Source organism: Anopheles cruzii, chromosome 3 (genome assembly GCF_943734635.1).
Source record: "Anopheles cruzii chromosome 3, idAnoCruzAS_RS32_06, whole genome shotgun sequence".
NCBI classification, from domain to species: domain Eukaryota; kingdom Metazoa; phylum Arthropoda; class Insecta; order Diptera; family Culicidae; genus Anopheles; species Anopheles cruzii.
Window position 1 is genome coordinate 47820860 of NC_069145.1, and position 22789 is coordinate 47843648.

The window sequence follows — 22789 nt, forward strand, 5'->3', positions numbered from 1 at the left end:
ACACGAGAATTCTAGTGCCTTTTTTATATTTATACAGTTGTTTCACGGATTCAATCATTCAGCGGCAGATCATTTGACATATTTGGACGGTGAAGTCACCCACTCACAGAATAAAAAAAAAAAAAATAGTGCCAAAAATATACATGGTGTTCCATCACAATCCAACTACTTAAAAGTTGAATAACCCCGCTATTTGTAAGTCGATTTTGACAAATGAACAAGTTTTATTTGGGGTATAGAATGCCGTTAATTTACTCAGAATACAGTGTCGATCGAATGACTGCCTCCATGAGACACACAAAAAACGACCTTTTTGGGCATTTTCATTGTATTTAACAATATTTCGATAATAGACAACGTAAAAGCAGCAATTTCCGCTGTGATGTTAGCTTTTAGTTCTTCAATGTTCTTCAGTTAGCTGGCATAAACCTTGCTGGCATGGCTTCGAATAGCCCCACAGAAAGAAGTCAGGAAAAATTCGGCATTAATAAGCACGCACAATTTTCACAGTTTTCACAGTTGAACGATTATTTTCAATGTTTCAGCTCGGTTTATGATCTATGTACCGTAAATTGATCTATGACTAATACGGCATAGACTGAAGTTTCAGAATATGGGTAATTTGTCAAAGTAGACTTACAAATAGCGGAGTTATTCATCATTTAAATAGTTGGATCGTGATGGAACACCCTGTACAAAGTAACGGAATTAGGAAGGAAGTAGATGTGCGCGGGTTTTGGATGATAATATTGAAGACAAAGTTTTGCTAACGTTAATATTAAAATAATACTATAATTTGCTTTACAGCGGCTACAACTTTATTAAATTATTCTAATGCACTATTTTGTTGAAGCCAATTTTTAACTTTAAAGTACAGGGTGGCCCATTTGGCGCTATTTTTTTGAACTTCCAATTACTTCATGTTCAAGACGTCAAACTTCTTTCTGCAAATTGTAATCATTAGTATACACTTTGAAATTGACGAAATGGGGCGTTTTACGCTTGAAGAAAGCTGGGAAATATTAAAAATTTATTTCCAAAGTGGTAGGTCGTCAAATCATTCGTCAAAAGCACATTTTATTGAAGCTCATTTTCACCTAGGTGGCTTGTTAATAAGCAGTATTATGGGTTGGAAAACCCACATATCGTGCAAGAGAAGCCAATGCACCCACAACGACTGACTGTTTGGTGAACATACCAGCAGTTGTTGACAACCTTAAGACCGAAATTCAAGTTGCTATTGACGAAATAGGACCAGATATAATCGAAAACGTACTCAAAAATAGGTCAACCGAATGGGCTACTGCCAAACCAATTGTGGTAGACATTTGACCAAAATTGTTTTACATAAAACAAAATTTAAGAATCAACCTTTCAAATAAAAGTTCAAGCATCGAAAAGTATTAGGGCCTTTTTTTATTTTATAACCAAATAGAAAAAAAAATTCGGACTGGGCCACCTTGTAGTATCCGGTAAAGTACACCCATTAGAAGATCACAAACATATGATGGAAACAATCGGCCGTCTAGTACTAAGTCTATTTCTAGTCTAGTCTATTTTGACTTAACAAACAAAAAGCGTCGAAGGACTCCAAAAAACGAACTTTCTGATGGAACCAGAAAGGTGTGGTGTATCACAAGCTCTTACAACCGTTAAAACCGATGAAAACGTTAATTCCGATCGCTACTGACAACAAGTGATAAATTTGGACCATGCATTGATCGAAGACGACCAAAACGCTGTTCCTGTTTTCTAAAATGGAGGCGCCTAGTTGCCCGTGGCAACAAGCACCAGGCGCCCCAAAAAACAAAACTGTTTCAGGATACTATGAAATCACTTGGATGGGAGATGCTATTCTTCCCCGCGTTATTCACCAGACTTGGTTCTTTCCGAATATCATTCTTTTTCCTCGATAGGACACGTATTGGCTGAGCAGCTTTTCGTTTTTCTACGAGGAAGTCGAAATGGAATGACTAATTAGTTTACTTAAAAAGTCGAAGAATTCTTTCGTCTGGGAATCCATGATTAAGCAGAGAGATAGGAGAAATGTATAGCTAGCGATTGCACATACTTCGAATAAAATAGAAAGTTGCATAAAAAATGTATAAACATTTTTTTGTGTGTTAAAAAACTCCGATTCTCAACGCACACACCAAGTATGGGGATGGGGTAATAAAAAAGCATTAAACACAGTAAGGTTCTTTTTGCTCTCGTGTGAAGTGGTGAATTTTAATCACTTTTATCGTACGAGCATGGGAAACACTTATTTAAAATTACTATTTAAATAAGATATCATTAACACATAAGTTAATGAATGCAAACGCCCAAATGATCGTTGATTCGAACGACACTCGAATTCCTTCTAAATCCCTGCTGAAATATCATGGAGCGTAGCTGTAGCTAATCTACGCGATTAAAGCGTCCGGATAAGTAAACGAAATGGCCCTAGAACTAGTCGTTTGAAAACCGTTACACCTTAGTCCCATCCCCGGAGGCCATCCCCGTACAGCGCAAAAAGCAACGACTGCTGATAAATGTCCTTAAAAATGTGTGATTTTACGGAGCTTTGAACATGTGAGTGGCCCCAGCCAGGACGGACAAACGAATCCGAGGTAAAGCAATCCGGTGGTCTGCAGAAGAAACAACCGGGGAGGCCGTCCCGGGAAGTGTCGGCTTGTAGGCGCGATGAGTGCGTTTGGTGGTAAATTTTGCACATTATTTTCAACGTCCGGAGCGGAGTCAGGACCCACAGCGTAACGGAAGCGATGTTCTATGTCGCTGTCAGCAACTCCAAATCGCACGGGACGATGTAATTTTACAGCCGGACAATTTTGTGTTTGCAAAACGCGGTCGAATGGATACAGCACAACACAGTTTGGCACAGTTGGAAAAGGCTGCCACTACGGTGCGGTACCACGAAGAGAGTCGCCAACGAACGGGCTTACCTTCGGGTCTTTAGTATCGAGTAAGTCGTCCGAATCTTCGATTAGTGGCTGATGTTGCTGCTGCTGCTGCTGCTGTTGGGGGTTCATAAGCAGGACTGCGCTGTTGGGCGACGGCGGACACGAAGTGTCGAGTTCCTTCTTTTGGACGATGAAATGTTTAAGCTCTAAATCGATGTGATCTCCGCCGGCCACCGCCGTCGCTGCCGTTGGTTGGCCGCCGGAACCGGTGACACCGTTTATGCCGGCCGGTGGAACGTTACTTCCACTGGCGCCAGCAGGCCGCGGGATACCGGGGGTACTTCCATTTCCACGCTGAGGTCCCGGCCCAGTGCTGGTCATCGATGGGTTAACGGTGGGCGCATGATGATTGCCACTGTTTGGCCCCGTCAAGTGGTTATTGTTGAGCCGATCGCCAATCAGCGGCACTCCGTTGCTGCCCACCAGCAACCCATTGACGGCGAGCGAAATGTTGTTGCCAGGAGCGGTCCCAACACTTCCCAAAGGGTGGCCCGGTTTGAGCGGAAAGTCCAGTCGGTCGTGGTGCGACACCAGCCCGTTCGTTATGAAGGACTTTTGATTCTGCTGCTGCTGCTGCTGCTGCTGCGGCTGGTGATGGTGCTGTGCCAGCTGTGGGTGCTGTTGATGCTGTTGCACTTGCTGCACTTGTTGCTGTTGCTGCTGTTGTTGACTGTAGTCCAGCATGGCCGGATTGGTGCCATTGGAGTGAATCGGCGTAAACGTGACGGTTAGCTGGGTGTTTGGGGCCGCCGACAGCACGCCTCGTTCGTTGAGCGATCGCAGCTGGTCGATCGACCGGTGGAACTGATTGCAATCACCCGAGGCCGCTATTTCCCCGATCAGAGGCGAGTTGTGATAGTCTAGGCCGCCTCCCGGTCGGGAGTACTCAACGATGCGTCCCTCCAGCTTGAAACGCTAACGCTAACGCTTGGTGAACGATCCGTTTCCTGGTGTTACTGAAACACAACACAAGGTTTCTGAAACTTTTTCACTCACTAACAACTGGCTCACAGACTGGAGGAAGACTAGTGAAAAGGACAAACTGTAAAGATACTTAGGAGGTTGAGTTGAGGGCCACCATGCGCCTCCATGGAGTGGATCTTCAACAAAACGTATCGGAAGTTTTCCTCTAAACTCGCGCCACTTCGCCGTTCCAACAAATCCTTTGAAGCTCCCGTAAGTCGGGCTGACCAGGAGAACTGTGAAATGGTCAGGATGCCGACGGAACTCACTCAGCACCAATAGAATAATAGAAATAGGATGTCGGAACAGATCAGAAGCAAACATTAACACATTTATTGCCCTGCGGAAAGCGCAAAGTAACACTTGATCCGGAAGCAGATCAATCTCACATCACTGGTTGATCAACTGATTAACTCGATCAGGCGCTTGCTTCCCCATGGATACACTCTTTGTGTCGACGATGGCCATAAGACGCTGGCGATACGACCCCAAGCCACCTTTCCAAGCGTTATCTTCTGGATTCTACACCACCACACAGGTCTTTGATCGGGTTACTGTGTTATCACTTCACCGGGTCACACGCACAGGATCGAAAAAACCCGGAACCGGAAGGCACTTCCTCACATCCGGCGGCGTGTCTGGGGAGTTACGTCGCGACCTCAGCGTCGGACTCCCAGGAGTCCTAGCACCGCACGGAGATCAACCATTCCCTCCACCACCAGGAGGGAAAGGTTGACTGAAACCCCGACCCGGCCCGGCAAGATCCGGAATCCTGACGGTGGCACTTCTACGCGACGGCTTCCAACTTCGCGTTCGATGACATTTCGGTTCCCCCGCGGTCGACGTCGATGTTTGTTTGGGTTTTTCGTCGTCGTCGATTCGGTTTCGCACTGTTTTTATTTCAGTTCTCCGTCCGTCCTCCGGCTCTCGAAGTCGGTATCGGTGCCCCGCCGGAGGTTGTGTTTGTGTGTGCATGTATCCGCGAGAGGAGGGACCGCGGATCGCCGACGCCGGTCCTGCTACCGGCTGCTGTTTCCGGCGGCGTGCCGGAATGCAACACGCGGAATGTCTTCACCTCCGATTGGCTTTTTGTTGCATCTTTAGCTATATTGGTTTTAGCACCAGCGCGAGACGGTGTCACTTTTTGTGCCGTTTGTTTTTGTCTCCGCGCTTCTCGTTTCGTCCTTTCGCCTTTCGCGATCGGAGTCGCCCGCAACCCGCCAACTGGGTGGAGTGTCAATCGGAACTTCGACGCTGCTGCTGCTGCTGGTGCTGATTGAACGGTTTCCCCGCACCGTGTTCCGCCCCCCGCGCGGTGGGGGGGTGGAAGGTGACCGAGGGTGCGCGGAAAATGTCGTTTGCACAACAAAAAACGGCGCAAAAAAAAGAGAAACGGCCGCACAAATAATAAAACGTTTGTTACACGCTCTCTCTCCGTTGTCCGCTTCGCTTCGTCTGGCCGGGGCGAAACAATCGCAACGCGCGCGCGACGCGTTCTTGGCCCCGGATTTTTGTCGCGCGGTCTCCCGGAAACCCGTCGACGTGGACGGTGTGGACGCCGCGCGAGATGCGAGTGGTGCACGAAAAACGCACGCGAGATTTTTATGTGCTGTTACTCATTAGAATGTAAAAACTCGACTGAATTTTTTGCCACCGAAGCAACGCGGGGCGGCCAGCGTGTGTTTGAGAATCTGGACGGAACCCTGCTTCTTCCCCGTGAACCTTCCTGCGCGGTCCACCGGCACCGCACCCCCCCCCACCGCCAACCGCAGCGGCTGCCGAGGAGCGGCCGAGCGGCCGAAACCGGCCGAACCCGGACGAAACCGGCCCGGGCCTCCGGGGTGGTGTTGTGGCTTTTCCGCCACCGGAACCCGAAGGTACGGCACGGCACGAGAGGCAAGAAGCACGTGGTGGGGAGGAGGTGCCGGGAGCAACGGGTGGACCGGGCAACAGACAGGTGGCAACGGAAGGTGGACCTCTGATGATGATGATACGATTGGGCGTTTGTGGCCAGAGCAGGACGAAAAGGCGCGCGCGAGAGTTCGCCTTGCGGCGGCGGAGGCCAAGAGGCTGGGGAGAGAAATACAGAAAAAGAAGGAAAAAACGTGGTGTGCAAATTTTTAACCCTCCCGGAGTGCTGCTGACCACCCACCCGACGAGACGATGACACGATCTGCCAGTGTACTGGTGTGGATAAAACGCATTTGCCCGAGTGCGCGTACAGAGTGATGGGGGGGAGCGGGCTCCAGCGGGGGAGGGAAGCGTCCTCCGCGTAAGGGTTGTTTCGGGCCAGCGCTGGGAGCGAACAGGAAAAAGTACGAACGAAGAAAGCGATACCGAAATCCGGAACGACAGCGAGTGAATCTACCTAGCGCGGTGCCTCGGCGCGGCAAGTGGAGCGAATGAGGCGGACCCGGGTCCAGCAGCAGCGAGGTGGCACACCAAATGGCAGGGAACCCAGTTAACATTCGCTAGTAGATCTCTAAGACCTTCCTTTAGGAGATACTTTCTGCGATTAATAGATTGATCGACTCCAACAAGCAAGACGTTAAGGCGATCTTTGCTTTCACTCGAACGTGGCTGGATTCCGGTTCCGAGCTCCTGTTTCAATCTATCAAAGAAGACCTCATTTTGCTTCACAAACCGATCGAATAAAGGACATTGGTAACGTGATTTCATTTGACCGCAGAAATGAATGGACAATTTCTATTTTATTCGAAGTATGTGCAATCGCTAGCTATACATTTCTCCTATCTCTCTGCTAAATCTTGGGTTCCCAGACGAAAGAATTCTTCCTCTTTTTAAATAAAATAAATAGTCATCCCATTCCGACTTCCTCGTAGAAAAACGAAGACCTGCTCAGCCAATACGTGTCCTATCCATGAAAATTAATGATATTCGGAAAGAACCAAGTCTGGTAAATAACGCGGGGAGGAATAGCATCTCCCATCCAAGTGATTTGATAGTATCCTGAAAAAGTTTTGTTTTTTGGGGCGCCTGGTGCTTGTTGCCACGGGCAACTAGGCGCCTCCATTTTAGAAAACAGGACCGGCTTTTTGGTCGTTTTCGATCAATGCATGGTTCAAATTGATCTTTTGTTGTCAGTAGCGGTCGGAATCAGTTTCATCAGTTTCAGTTCAGTTCATCAGTTCGGAACGTTTTCATCAGATTTTAGGAGCTTGTGGTACACCACACCTTTCTGGTCCCATCAGAAAGTACTTTTCTCGGAGTCCTCCGATGCTCTTTGCTTGTTAAGTCAAAATCGCCATTTTAAATTTTTTAAACCACTCAAAGCACTGCGATCTTCCAAAAACAAGCTTCAATAATCATTTGATGCGATTCTGCAGCAGTTTTCTTCAAGAGGTAGCAGAAAAATAATAATCCCCGCAAAACGTCATATTCAGACACAAAAGTTCCCTTTCATTTTTTTCTTTTCACCCTTTCAAAGATCGGTTGCAAACTAAATTTTTTTTTTCGACCTGAAATCATTTACCTGATGTCAAAACAAGGTAGTGTTGCCAAAAACGCAAAACTAGGAGGTCCAAACTGACAGCTAGAGCCATCTGTTTAATAGTTCGATTTTCCCGTTCTAGATCTGGTATTGTGAACTTACCGATGAAGAACCAGGAATGATACGTAATATGATCCTTAATGGTGAAACAACCAATGATATAAAAATATTCGACAAAAGTGAGGCAGACATTGGTTAAATAATCATAAATAATAACACGACCTTAACTCGTATTGAAGCTGATGGGCGTAAGAAATCAACATCAACACGAATCGATAAACGTACAGCGAGCAACTTTACAATAAACCGTTTGAAATCCTCCAAAAATATTTGACAAAAACTAAAATCAGAAGATCAGGATTCTTTTCCAGGAAATCAGGAGGATTTCCAGGAGGACTGCTAAATGAATCCCAACAATCTGGACCACAATAGTACCTGAGGACTGGTTTTTACATCCCCATATTTCATCCTGATCCGCCGATCGGCCGAGAGCGCAATACTTTTTCGCCGGCCGCCGGAGCCAGCGCCGTGGCCGACCGTAATGGGCGCAGATTAAAAAAAGCAAGACGAAGAACACGACGAAACGAGTGCGTGGGCTCCCGAGGGGGTGGAAGAGGGATGGGTCCGGCGCACCCGAGCGAGGAAAAAATTGCACGGAGGGCACGGATCTCACCGCACCGCGCCGCGCCGCATCGTCGGCGCGCGGGGAAAACGGGAAAATCGAACAAGAAAAAATGCGGTCCCCATTCTCCCTCCCCCCTCCTCCCATCCTCTCAGTCCGGAAAAGGGGTGGACAGAGTGGACGCGCGGAAAAAATCCTGATTTTGCATGTGTTGCATTTGGCCAGGCCGAGTCCCGACCCAGGCCGAGGCCGAGGCTGAGGCCGAGGCGGTCTCTTCAAGTGGCTCTATGTGTCTGGTTGCGCGCCGTGGACTGTGTCTGCCTGCCGGTGTGTGTGTGTGTGTGTGTACGGTGGCCTTGCACACACTACCACACCACCGTACTGCCTGCTGCTGGCCAGCCAGTCAGCCAGCCAGCTGTAGGACCGTCGTCGTCGTCGGCGCCGTCGTCGTCCTTATCGGGTTGAGTCCGTCCTGGCGACGGTGGCCGCGTGCTCTTACACAGCCACAAACACAAACACAGGGGCCTCACAGGGGCGAAGAAAAAAAGCATGGAAAACGGAATCGGAAAAAATGCGAGTGAGCGAGACGGAAGGCGCATTTTTTCCCCAGCTTTGCGCGTACATTTTTTCCTTCCACAAGCCAGCCGAGCGTTACGCAGTCAAATTTAAAAATGGCTCCTCTCGCTCTCGCTCCGACTGTGTGTGTTCTCTTTCGCACACGCACACACACGTACCCGTACTCTCTCGCTCTCTCGTTCTTGCTCTCTCTCTCTCGCTCTCTCTATCTAGGTTGGCGAGGATTGTTTTGGGTTTTCTTTTTGAGGACCCCCTTCGACGAGGGACTTGGGGAGATCGATGGCAGCATCCCATTTTTTTATTGCGCCAGCGAGCGGGGTGCGCGGCGGAGGAAGGGAGGCTGGTCGAACGATACTAGGACTAGGACTTGGGACCGGACCGACGGGGGGGCCAACAATGGAATGGAGCGAACTCTGAAGGAACATTAGCGTACATAGCGCCGCGCAGCAGGACGCGCTTCCGGTCAGCCGCGGAGGGGAGGGCCGATTTTTTTCGGCCACTGGTGTGCGTGTGCGATTTTTAAAAAGCGCTTCGCGGACAGCATTAGAAGGAGTGGGTGGGTTGGGGGGGGTGGTCCAGGAATGCCGGGCGGACGGGCTGCTAACCTCTGGCGCCGAAGTGAGTGCGTAGCGAGTGCGGTGTGGGAGCAGGACCAACGGCCGTCGGAAGAACGAGCCGAAGGAAGCATAAAAAGGAAAACAAAACCGGTTCGGTCACGCACACCACGTCGTGTTTGGCCGAGCAAGGACGAGTGCGAGAAAAAATTGGTGCAAGATAAAAAGAAAAACACCGACTCCGACTCTGGAGCCCGACCCGGGACCCGGCCCCGAGGTGGACTGAACCTGCACCAACACCGATACGTCCTGCGGGGGGGCAGTGGTGCGGGGTTGGATGGGTTCCGATGGATGCGTTTCCTGCGCGGCGTGTGTGTGTGTGTGTGTTTCGTTCCATCTTTTCCCAGTTGTGGCCCCCCAAATAGGTTGCGGCCGCGGTTCCACCGGCGCAGACCTTGGCGCGTGGCTGGCTGTGTGGAGATCTCATTCCGTCATTTACTGCATCCCGCAGTACGGGGACCGCAGACTGAGGCGGCGACGGGCAGTGCCACTTCCGGCGCTGAATGTGTTCATTTCGTGTGCTTCGTCTTCTCCGTTTGTCCGATCTCTGAGGTCGCGGCCAAGGGCCAGTCGCGGTCGCGGGGAGTATGTTTGGTCGAAACGGAAACGGACTTTCGAATCGGGAGAAGGCAACCCCGAGGGGAGCATCAATTGAGCCCGGCCTATGATTAACGCGTCCAATCGCGTGTTTTGACAGCTTGGACTTGGACGGCGCAAGCATCTCAGAAGCATCGAGCAGCAGACGGGACCATCCGGGGTTTGGCAAGCACCTCTGTTTACAGGCTAACTTCGGTGACACTAAAATGACAGGTGGTACCCCCAAAACAACTCGGTCCGGACCTGGAACTGGCGGGGTCTGCGGACACTAATTCCAATTATTAAAAAGCATATCTCGGGCCGGACTGAATACCGGCGTTTTGAATCAAATCCGGAACGCTCGGACCATCAACTTGATTGGGACCAGGAGGTGTCTCGCTCGCATCGGAATCCAATACCTGGCGCAGGACAACCCGACCTCGGCTACGGTTATGTGGAACGAAATTTGGGAGAAGAATCGAATTCCGTCATGTCTTTCGGTGTTTTGGGACGAAGGACGAACAAAAAACAACGTCGTCGTCAGCGTCGTCCCAGAGCGAACCCGTGGCCGGCCGGTTGGCCATCATCATCATCATCGACGGAGCATGATTATCATGAGAGTAGCATCATCGACATGCGAACAGTGGCAGCTGGAGCGATGAAGCGGGACCGAAACGCATCCACACTGCGACGATCAGCACCGACAAACGAATCCTTCTACGCGCCACCCCGACGCCCTGACCACCAGAAGGACTCGTCCTGCATTTTGATTCGTGCGTGTGTGTGTGTGCGTGTAGGGGTATTTGCAGGGCCAGTAGGGGGGAAGCCGAACCGGGGAAGTTGATTAAATGATAGAACCATCGGCCAGTAGTTTCGGCGTTCCGATGGCGCAACCCGAGAACGCCGACTCGCATGACGCGGACAGGAAATGGGGCCCAAAAAAAAAAGGAGCTTAGGAACACGGTTGCTGCGCCGGGCTTTGGTGGCCCCCGGGTTGTTTGTTCGGGTGCGTCTGTTGCAAGTTCGATCAATTTTCGGAAAAGCGTCAGTTTTGACCGACCAGAATGCTGGTGAATTTTTGGTGAAACAAAGAAAGGGCCACAGCACAAGGGTGCGGTAGGTACGGTGACGCAGTAAGCAGTACGAAACGGCCACACACACTACGGGAACAAGGGGCGAAAGACGTCTTTTTCTAGGGCATTCCGATAGCCCAATAGCGGAAACCGTCGGCAATTGGAATGACTTTTTGACGACGGCCAACGGCAACGGCTGCCAATCCATTGCAACAACACAACACACATGGCGGCTGAAACAATGGCCGAGTGAAACCGGGAAGCGGTTCCACCAGGAATTACATCAAATCTGTACGGGTGCGAGCACGGAATCCCGCTAGCATTGTGAGAACGCTGCCCATTTCGATTACTAGCGTTACCAGCGTTACCAGCGTTACCAGTGTTCTGCCGTTGGAAAAACGGCATCAAGTTGGTAACCCGTTTTCCTGGATTTTTTTTTGCCAGAGCGTTTGACGCAAATGCTGAGAGTGAAAACTAGCGACGCTTAATGAATGGGAAAGTTTGGCCGTCATTGCAAAATAATTGAACCCCGTTTCGGCAGCGCTCCTCGCCTTCCTCGAGTGGATGAACTTCCGGCGTCGTTAGGCAAGTTGTCACACTTTGTGTTACGCCGCCCGACCGTCGGACACTGTTCTATGTCGCTGTGTTTGAACAGCGGCAACTGTGGCAACGGAAAAGTTTCCAGCGGAAAAGTACGGGGAACATACGGAGTGTCCACTGAGTTGAACTATTTTGACACTACATCAGCTAAGCCACCTTTTTCCTAGATCAAATTTCAAGTGATCAAGTGTGCGCAGTTTTAAGTTGCGAGTCGATTCTCCGTTTAATGAAGCGGCTTTTGAAGCGGTACAAATCATGTCCAGCCAAAACCGTTTTATTTAATTTTCTAATTAGACAAACTGTACGACGTATTGAGTGTACCTTGTAGCATTTTTTTTTTCAATGGGTGCAATAAATGTTGAGGTTCCGATACCATATATTGGATGATATTTTGCAAAATGTAGTTTAAAACTTCAGCTGTAGTTGTAGTTTATAGCGGCGGATAAGTAAATGTGTCGGTGACTTGCCTCACATAACTGCTCCAAGAACGGGTCAAACTGAGAATGCCATGGAATTGACTCTTGAAAATCATTGTCTTAGCTGCTAAACTGGTAGTCTATTAGTTTATTACTTAGAAACTGAAAAGGGATATCGTCTACAAGATACCCAAGGAGCCACGAGCTTTCGAATCGCCGGCGTGCCGTCGACGCGGACAGCAAAACGGCCTGCTATGGACGGTATGCCGTCGACAGGACGGCAAAATGGCCTGTTATCGACGGCATGCCGTCGATTAGCAGTCCCGGCGGACTGCAAAACGGCCTGCTAAAGCTCACCGTTTTGAAAAGGCTTATTTTATGGGAAATAAACTGACAGATTCGATTTGTTTGTTTACATTAGAACGGTGCACCGGTCTGTGTATGTGTGTATGTATGTGTGTTATGTGTGTTTGCCAAACATTTTACGCAGTGGCTTCGACGGCGGGTCAGTGTAGTTCGTTTAGTTTATTTCGTTGGTTGTTCCGTGTTATGGGTCAAACTAATCGTTTCAACAATTATAGTTTTGTGCACCGATTGATGTCTTGTTCTATTTTAGCTTCGTATTTTTCCCATCGTCAAATAGTAAAAACGCCGTCAAGCGTACCCGGCCAAATCCCGCTGCCGCCAGATACATACACAGCGACTGTACCTGACGGCACGAATGAATGGTGTATTGCCATTCATTTGGTTTTGGAACGAGCATTTGGTGTGCGGCGATATGTTTTGAATCAGTTCAAACATTATAAAGGTAAGTAAGGTGTAAAGAAATGTATTTAGTGAAATTAGTATCCGTTTCGTTGCAGGTTAGACGAGTGCTGGATGACTTGGAATTGAATGAGAACGATGTGCGCAGCAACTGCCAGGGAATCCAGCCAACCAACTGGACAAAGAGGTATGACAAGAAAAGTGGTATGCGTGGCGAGGGTGTTGCAGACATTCCTGCGCCAAAGCAACTGTACGGTCATGCGTGAGATAATCTATCAATCAGTAGTTCGGTTCAGTGGATTGTGAATCAGTGGATCAGTGGTAATGTTGCAGCTCACTGTGTGGGCCCTTTGCTGTGAGGTCGTTAGCGACGAAGGGGACCTGTTTTGAGCACTGATAGTGGGTTTAATTAACGCCAAAACGCGGTGTTCCTAACCCGTGACAAATACCCCAAAAAATGCCGCCAGCAAGCAATTATAGTTTGTTTAATCTGGTTTTTTAGGGACACTGATCGTCGTTTGTGGGGCACATGGATTCACTGATCGTCAAACGTAACATTAAACTCAAATGGAAAACCGTAAAATGGTTTTCGTTTGATGTTCCAGGTCCCCGTTGTAGCGCTAATGTTTATTGTAACTTGCTAATGTTTATTTACTATATGTTTCGTTTTAGAACACAAGCCTGTCATGGTGGGACTGGACAACGCCGACAAGACGACCATTCTGTACCAGTTTCTGATGAACGAGGTGGTTCACACGAGCGATCGGATTGAACGTGGAAGAGGTACGCACGCAGTTTACCAGATAACCAGTGGCCACTTCGTAAGCCGCTTACCGGTGACGGGTGTCCATTTGCCTCGTTTCTCATTCATTCGCCGTGCCGCGTATTTTCGTAACGTGCACCACGCAGCTGTCAAAAGTTCACAGTCACAACTGGTTGTTTGTTCTTTTAACGCGCCTCGCAGATCGTGTGGAAGAATATCCACTTTTTGGTGTTTGTAACCAATAGATTGTAATGCAATGCGTGCGTAGTAATAGTTAGTAATATTGTAAACCCGGCGATTGTGCGTTCGTCGCAGGGTAACGTAACCAAGTTTGTATTTTTAAAATAAATAAATAAATAAATAATGAAAAATAATTTTACTGGTTTTTGCTATAATAGATTTAAATATTTGAAATGGGCTATAATTTTAACAAAGCTTTGCCATAATGAGCTTTTTTAGCTATAAAATGAGCTTTTTTGACAATAGGCCGTTTTGCAGTCCCGTGGATAGTCCGTTGGACGGTCCAAAGGACTGCAAAGCTGCTGCTTTTTGCCGTCCTTCGGACGGTCCAAAGGACTGTGCTTGGAGTGTCCGATGGACGGTCCATCGGACACTGTATCGGACATAGTTGCTCCTTGGGTATGCTCCTTCGTTCTGCAGGAACGGTTTGTTCCGTACGTTGACGATCTAGTAGGTACCTATCAAGGAGCATGCCGAAGAGGAAAGTCTGACACTGATTCCTGAACACCATGGAGATGATCCTCGATTGAGATTTGTAAGATCACAAACCACCTCTTCACCGATTTCAAAGCCGTAAATGATAGCATAGCTAGAGCAAAATTGTACGAAACCATGACAAGTTTTAACATTATTTGATTGTCAGACATGTTACAATAACCTTTACCGACGTTACAAGCCATGTGAAGGTGAGTGGAAAGTTCTCCAATCTCTTGGCTATCAGCAATGGTCAGCCTGCTTCCTGTTCAACATCGCGCTGGAGCAAGCCATCCGGGAGTCTGGAGTCGAGACCTTAGGCACCATTTACTTGAAGTCCAAAGAGATCCTGGTCTATGCTGATGGCATTGACATTATAGGATGAAGGGTCTCTGATGTTGCTCTGGCTTACACGAGTATTGAGCAAGCCTCGGACAATCTTGGTCTGCAGATAAACGAAAACAAGGCCAAATTTATGGTGGCACCACCATCAGCTGCCCTACCAACAACAGCAGGAAGTATTTGTGGTGTTCGTCTCGTCTCGTCTTATCAAAGACGTATTGAGGAGATTCATGCTAAGGTGCCGGCAGCCAATACGCGCCTCATTCATTCTATAGTCCGAAGCAACTATTTCGGCCTCATCTCGTGGCAAGATGAATGAAGCTGCGGTTATATAGAACTTTCATAATCCTTGTGGTTACATGATTTCCTGAACCAAAATTACTAATTCTAAGACAAGAGTTATAAGAGTCGTACGAGTAGTTGATAGCTGGCGTAGCTTTTAAAAATGTATAAATATTTACAGACATAGATGACGCATGCCTTTGATGATTTTGACCTACTGAAGAGTTACTTTGAAGGGAATTGATTAAGACATTTTCAATGTAAAACCTTAAAAAGTAACAAAGCGACCAATCAATATAAGAACGTTGTTGTAATCATCAACGTTCGTTCAGTAGAGCACCGTCGTTTGGGTTCACACTTTGTTGCAGCCCCTCGCGAAGATTGAAACACGTGTCCAGGTCGGACCAAGTAAAAGAGCCGAAAAGGTAAACCGAATTTTGGAGGTTTAATTATTTTTTTATCGAAAGCCCGGTGCTCCTCGGTTGTACCCCAGCAAAGGCGAGGAAGGAAAGAGTTGAGAAGTTGTTGGTTGCGCTGAGTTCGCGGACTTTCGAAGTTGATTTTTCTTGCACTCGCAAAGTTGAAAAAGAAACGCCCTGCCCCTTTGCTTTGGTTCCCAATTTTTCGCGTCCCTATTGGGAATGTATAATACCGGGCCCGCTGAAACACTTCCATCAACTTGGATCAAATAAAGAAAGGGACCCGGTGGGGCTGGTTCTTTTTTGGAGAGCACATCCTTGCGGAAAAAAGAAACACGCGCATGCAAAAGGGACGGTTCGGAGAAGAGGTCTTTAAAACAATTCCGCGGAGAAATTGGAGTGCAAGCAACTCTCCAGCGAAGGAAAAAGGGATAGAGGAGCAACACAAAACTGGCGGGAAAATTGAAAAAGAAAAGTAGTCAAATTGGGAGACGGACAACACGGCGTGGCCGCAGGACGAAAGGAGCGAGATAAAATGACTGGCCTCCGGCTGCCACAGGGACAGGGACGGGACACGCTTTGGGCGGCTTTGGAAGTAAGATGTTGGCGAGTGGACTCCATATTTCGTTTCCTTTCATTAGCTTGATTGAGTGTTTGTAATTAGTTGATAATGAGTTTCTTTTTTCCCGAAGTCCCTTTCTAGCCGGACACTTTAGCTGCGGGAACGTCAACAGCAGAAAGAGCGTTTCTACTATGCTCCGTTCGGCACGGACCAGATGGAGGTACTATTGTGCGTTTCGTTGTGCACGGAGCGGTTCCATTGGTGCGTTATAGGCACAACGCCAAGCAACTAATACGAAATAGTACTAAGAGTAATCATAAAGATGTAATAAGAGAGACAGTTTAATGGTTTAAAGAAAAACATTCTCTAAATGCAGTATTATAGTGACCAAAAAGAATCGGGAATTCGCTTATTACTCAAAACATCTTTGTTTCTTTTTCTAAATCGCTAAAATAATCCTTACTCTAAGCAATACGGCTATCCCTACATTTGTTCCAATTTTCGAAACGGTTCCAAAAGTTCTTAATAAGAATAGCCTTCAATACATTCTTGGTGTCGGCTCATATCTCAAGTATTGACTATAAAAGGTGTCCACGGAGCGGCCTCTTTAGTTTAGCGAATAGCTAGAAGTCACATGGTGCTAAGTCAGGGGAATGTCGGGTAGAGTTTGTGGAGAAATAATCTGGAAATGATCAGGAAAATATGGTGCGAAAACTTCTCACATTCAGCCTTTTTCAACGCAAAACAACACACAACCCTTAAATAATATTCTTTGTTGACAGTTTGGCCGGTTGAAAGGGATTTATAATTCACTTAGATTGCTTATTATTGAGTGCTTTGATCGGTCCACCAAAAATAGTGCAGATTATGCATGTAAACTAGCTTAGAATTGATTATGTCAAACGTTGAATTGATAGAAGTTGGGATCAGCCTGGATTAGTTTATTATGAGCAACATCAAATCAAAAACGGCACGTCCCTAAACATATATGAAGCAATTGAGCTAAGCACTGAGACTGAATCGTCACCACAATACCCAAAAGTGCCCTTAAAACATTGCAGTGCTCAGTTCAATTTTGTTGACGACGTCATGCACACGTTGGATCCGTTTGAATGAGGCGATTTCTCATTCCTGGTGTGTTTTCTAGACGATGATTTGGCCATACGATGACCTGAAATCGCTTGGAAGCCGTGGGACCTTTCAGTATATTTAAGGAACTCCCAGAATTGGCTCAGGTACTCGAATTCCTTTTTTAGTAATTCGTACTTTAGGATATTTATGAAGCCATAACTCAAGATTGCCTAATAGACCTCTTTCCGTTCCTCTTTCTTCCTTAAATATCGTTAGCCATTTAGCTAATCGTGCGGCAGGTTTTTCAAGTTTTACATGGCGCTTCTTGTACATCGCGGCACGCTGACGGAAGGAACGGAGACACAAGCCGATCGTACTTACCTGAGGGCACATTTTGCACTGATACTTCCGGCCCGTCCCGTTCGGCATACCAGCGGTGGCCCCGATCTTGGTGGCGTTGATGGGCTGCGGAACGACCAGCAGGGCAGCGGCAGGGTTGCTCGCTCCATGCCCATGGCCGTGTCCTCCCGGCGAGTTGCTGCTCGACGACCCTCGCGCACCATACAGTTGGCTCATCTGAGCCGCACCCGCCTGCATCGTGTGATGATCGAGCAGCCGGCCATCGTCGATCATGTGGCTCTTTTGCAGGTTGTTGTGGTGATGGTGATGGTGGTGATGATGATGATCCACGGGATTCATTTTGGCCTATTTGGGAAACAAGCAAACGCGCATTGTAAACGTCACCAAAGGATAATCAGCCAAGCAGGTGGGATAAGCATGGCTTCATGAAAATGAAAGAAATCAAAATATCGAAAAACCAAACGAAAACAAAGGACAATTGCAATGTGATTCGTGTAAAAGAAACGGACAAACGCATAAAAGACGAGTTTAAGAAGAATAAAACAAACCAAAACAAAAAACAAAAGTAAGGATGAATGAACGATGAAGCGCGATGCGATAACCAACGGACGCTACCTCGTATCCTTGCTTCATGGACATGTGGTTTCTGGGAGTCGGCCACCCCCCGTACGAGTCCATGTCCTTCGTGTGTTGTCCACATTGCTGCCGGGGGCCGAGGAAAGCCGGAAGGGAAGGAAGAGAGGAAAAGATTATTAAACGACCGAGCCTTCTTACGCAACTTTCTTACGCCCAAACGGTAACGCTTGTTTCGTGTGGCGCAAAAGAGTTCGAAACCGAATCGAAATCGAAACCCCGCCCGGGCCGACAACGCCCACAGAACGTTGGCTAATTAAATAGAACACTTGTGGAGGCTGCCCGCGACGCGAAGAGCCTGGCAAACCCACCGTCCCGAAAGCTGACACGCTTCAAGTGAAGACGACCAAACGAAGGGCGACGACGACGACGACGCCGACCACGAAGGGGTAGTTAAATGATCCTTTTCAAGCGTCTCGGCGGACGAGCAAGAAACCCGGCGCTGGCGGCTCGACGAGTGCCGAGGCACGGTATTCCCGTGGCGAAAAAACGCACCACCTCCCCCCCCCGGTGGGGGCCGCGGAGTGGAAGTGGGCGGAAAAATTATTTAAAATACTGGAAAAAATTAGCTCAAGGGTGGAAAATTTTTATATCAAAGTTATTTTTTAATTGAATTTTTTCTGTTCGCCCGGTTCGCCCGTTCGGGGTCCGCGGCTGCAGGGTTTTCTCTGACAGTTTTCGCAACCCTCGGGTTTCGGGGGGGTGGGCGTAGAGGGCGCGCGTCGGGCCGGGGCCACACATCGGGCCACCGCCATCGTGCCATCGTGGGGTGCAAATTAAACCTGCCAAAGCATGCCAGGAGGCGGCCGAAAGGATCCTCTTTCACTCTCTCTCTTTTTCTCTCTCGCGAACACGGGTTCGGGTGGAGCGCCCTTCTCTCTCTCTCTCGCTCTCTCTTTGTGTCGGCTGAAGAAGCATCATATCGACGCGCGGCCGTACAGACTGTTGCCGGACGCCGGAAACCCCCGAAGGCTGCGTGCTGGACATTGGATAGCAAACGAAGCGCCAGCTCGCTCGAACCCGACACCCGGTTCCCGGCATCCTATCCCACCCTAGGACACCGGCTTCCCCATAACCCCCCCTCCCCCGGGGGTGGGTGACAGGCGGACAACGGGCGCTCTGAATTTTTCTCCGGCGTAGGGCCGTGAAAGTTTGAAACGTGTTGATGAATCTATGGTAACGATAGAAAGGATCTGCCGCTGAGTGATACCGCTCGCGTCCCTCAGTCCCGTCCCGTCCCGTCCCGGACAAGGATTTTATTTTTTCGCAGCTCACATCGCTCTTCACTCACTCCGCTCCGTCGACCCCACCGACGGTGGCGTTGCTCTTTGCGCCGAACTTTTGCGGAAAGGACTCGCACACGAAAAAAAAGAAACTCGGGTTTCGGGCAAAGTGCGTCCCTGTGCAAGCTGCACAGGGATGCGGCCCATGCCGCCCCATCGGAAGGGCAACACGCCGTGCAGTTAAATTGGAAAATAGGAATGGAAGCTAGAAAAAAAATCCCCGCTGCCCGTCGCCACCGAGTACAGAGCGAGGCGATCGCCATCATCATCATCATCATCGTCATCATCGGCATCACAACACCGAAACCGGCTGGCCGAAAATGAGAAAAACCCGCACCCATGTGACGTGCGTGGACGTGACTCAGTAGCTCGCGTGTGTGTGTGTGTGTGAGTCCAGAAGGCAGGATGTGCGGCCGACTACGACACCCGAAAATACATTTGGCGGCATACGCGCGCGCCTCATTGCCGAATATGCGCGCAGCACGCTGGCCAAATGTACATTAAATGATTTACTTTTCTCTGGCACCGGCCCCGGGTTTTATGCTTTTGATGCTGAGGCCTATGCTGCGTCCGAGGAACCGGAAACGGGGGAAACTCCCGCGGGGGGCAACGCAATCAGCGCGTGTTTTGAAGAGGAATTAACGCGCGGGGCAGCCGCGGGGTCAGAATTTCGTAGTTTTAATTAGATTTTTTTTTGCTATGAACCAAACGAAACTGGTCTGTGGGCTGGCGAAAACTATCGGATCGGATCGGATTGGTCTACGGTAAGATTGGCAACCGAGATGAACCGAATGTGGTTATCCTTCATTGGTCCTGGGCAAAGATGCTTTTGTAACTTCTTCTCACACATACAAATGAAACGGTCAGCGGGATTCCACAATTATCGATTGTTTAAAAGACCATACACGTTTATGGGGCAGAGTTAGACAAGTTTGTTAAACCGGTTTGTCACGAACGCGCCGAATAAGGTCAGGTTTTCAACATGGTACGCAATCGTATGCTAATCACGGAGCAAGGATTAAGGAAAAACGACAGCAATCAATAACAGAATACAGAAAATTAAGCAACGCGCTCTAAATTACATCGGATTGCACTCCAACCGCCTGATTGCTTTCCAACCTAGAACCAAATCAATGATACGTTTCAAGGATCGATAATTTTACAAGTTCTAAGTGAACTAACGCTAAGCCTAACATGGAACCACTAGAGTCGAGTTTAACGCGAACCACATAAAGTGGTAATATGCATACAGATGGCTGGGAAACACAGATGGAAAACTCCGACGGCTCAGTTGAAGTCAACATGAGTCTCGAGAAGGAAAAGCATCTGGAGGCCACAAGCGTCCAGATTGTAGAACGAACATTTAAACGATCGAGAAATAGAAAAAATGAATTAACGTCTGATCAGAACAGGCATCAAACTCAATAAAGGACCTCAAGACGGTTGCATACGACAGATAAACGATGTGTGGAAATCAAGAGAAAAGGACAAGGCATATGCTAGAATGGGACAAGGATGAGATAGTTTCAAAAGTAGTACAGGGTGATCCTTCAAGTGTTTGGATTTTATACTGCCAATTACATGACTTTTAAAACGTCCGACTTCATTCTGGAAATTGTAAATATTTAGTGAAAACTTTAACATATACGAAATATGACGCTATACGTTTGCAGAAAATTGGGAAATATTAGAAACTATTTTTCAAATGGGTGGGTTTTCAACTAAATCTGTACGAAATTTGAAAAGCTAATTTCATTTAAGCTCATTTCCAACTTGTTAGTCTTGTCAATAGGCAGAACTTTCGTATTTGTAGCTCGAAAAACTCACAAGTCATGCAAGAGAAACCAATGCACACACCACGAGCGACTGTTTGGCGCGGATTGTGGTCTGGTGACATCAACGGCCCATTTCTCTTCGAAAATGAACCCTATCGAGAAATGTTGGCTGATTGGTTCTTCGGTGAAATTGAAGTTAAAAACTTGGACGTTTCAACAGGACGGCGCTACGTGCCATAGAGCGACAGCCACAATCGATATTTGGGGCCCTATCTTCGCAATCCAAACACTGGATGGACCACCCTATGCATAAGGCGTGTTGTTTCCGTGAATAAATCAGGTGTCTGAAACCCTCAGAACTAGCACCAGTCAGGAACTAGCGCCATGTAGCCTGCCCGTCGGAGATGATCTATTCTAATGGTTGTAGTTAATTAAGTAAGAACCGCGATCCGAAAACCAAGTTTAGGTAGGAACTGGATTGACAACAACTCCAAATAACTGCAGGGCGCGAAGCCGAAGTAACATTTGCCTGCTCAACAGAACTTTTCCATGTTGGTCTTGACGTTTCGAAACGTATTTTCTAGACCCGTTCGATCTTCCGTCTGACTAACGCTCGGCCCGCTTCTAACAGTGCATCCCAAGAAGAAAAGCTCTGCAGTTGGTTCTGAATCTGCCTGGCTTCACAATTTTTCACTTGCATTGTAAAACTGAGACCCAATGGGTACAAACAAGATTGCGAGACTAAATTAGTGTGGTCACCGATTTGCACACAAAACCCATGACTTATTGCCGAACCCAGTAGTGTGTTCCACATATTGAAAGACTTGTGGTTTTATTTGAATTCCATTCGCTTAAATACGCTGAAAAGTATTGAATATTGTGGGTTCGATGCTCCAAACTCCAAACCCCTTATTACACTTGAAAAAGATAACTCCATCTAGCTTAGGCGAATTTGTCAAACAATCTCGCAAACGGCGAAGCACGGCGACCGGGAAGCATCAGTGTCCAGAGATTGAAATTATGTCGTCGCGGTTCGTCGTGGGCAAACAGCGGCATCCCTCGGCGTCTGCCGATTGCAAATATTTGAATTTAATCATGAAAAATGGAAGCTCATTTTTCCTCTTTGTTACACGCGGATCGAGTTGCTTCGGTGGTCGCGTGTCGCGTTGGTTTCACAAATTTTCTCGAACCCAACCGTGCACTGTGTGGCTCGCTCGCTGCGAAAAGGTAATGAATCCTGGCAAAAGCCATAAATCATTAGGGGCGCAAATTTTGGAATCAAACGCCAAATCGCTCGCCGAGAGCTCGCGGCCGGCCAAAAATCGGCACCAAGCGACAGGGCTTCCTGCTGCTGAGCCGCCATTAGCCTTCGCATACCATCGCAGGACACACATTCGCGTGTGTTACACGCAACACACCTGCGATCGTCGTAGTGGACATGAGTAAATGGACATATTTTCTGCTTCGTTATTGCAGGAAAAAAATCAAACTAGCTGAAGTCCTTCAAAAGAAACATTCGCTTCACCGGTGTCCAATAGGTCCATTGTTGAACGTCAATGGGTTAATTCAAAATGCGCACCAAACTGTTCGAAAGCAATTGCCTCACGATTTAAGTAGTTTAAATCAATCACAAAGAATGAAAACTATTCGAATAACTATAATAACTATTCGGTAACTGTATTCGAACTTGCTTAATTAACATATAGTCCAATTGAAGGTCCAATCCAATTGAATTAATAAAGGTCGATTACATGGTAATACAGGACAGGTTTAAAAGGTCATATAATAGAACGTTTTGTTCTACACAACAACATGAACATATTATAATAACATGAAAGCTGGAGCGAGAAAACACAATTAACAAAATTAGTTTTTTCTTCCAGTATTTTAAAAAGATTAAATCTTT

The 22789-nt window shown here is 47.8% G+C and overlaps 1 protein-coding gene across 1 annotated transcript in view; it reads right to left on the reverse strand.

Annotated features, from left to right (window-relative positions):
• The window catches only part of LOC128270508 (zinc finger protein rotund), a 30401-nt gene that overhangs the window by 1863 nt on the left and 5749 nt on the right, over window positions 1-22789 (reverse strand). Inside the window, exons 3-4 of the mRNA XM_053007914.1 lie at window positions 17808-17894; window positions 17214-17537 (exon numbers count right to left, since the gene is read on the reverse strand). Of these exons, the coding sequence (XP_052863874.1) occupies window positions 17214-17537; window positions 17808-17894 (411 nt within the window). The remainder of the gene's footprint in view (window positions 1-17213; window positions 17538-17807; window positions 17895-22789) is intronic.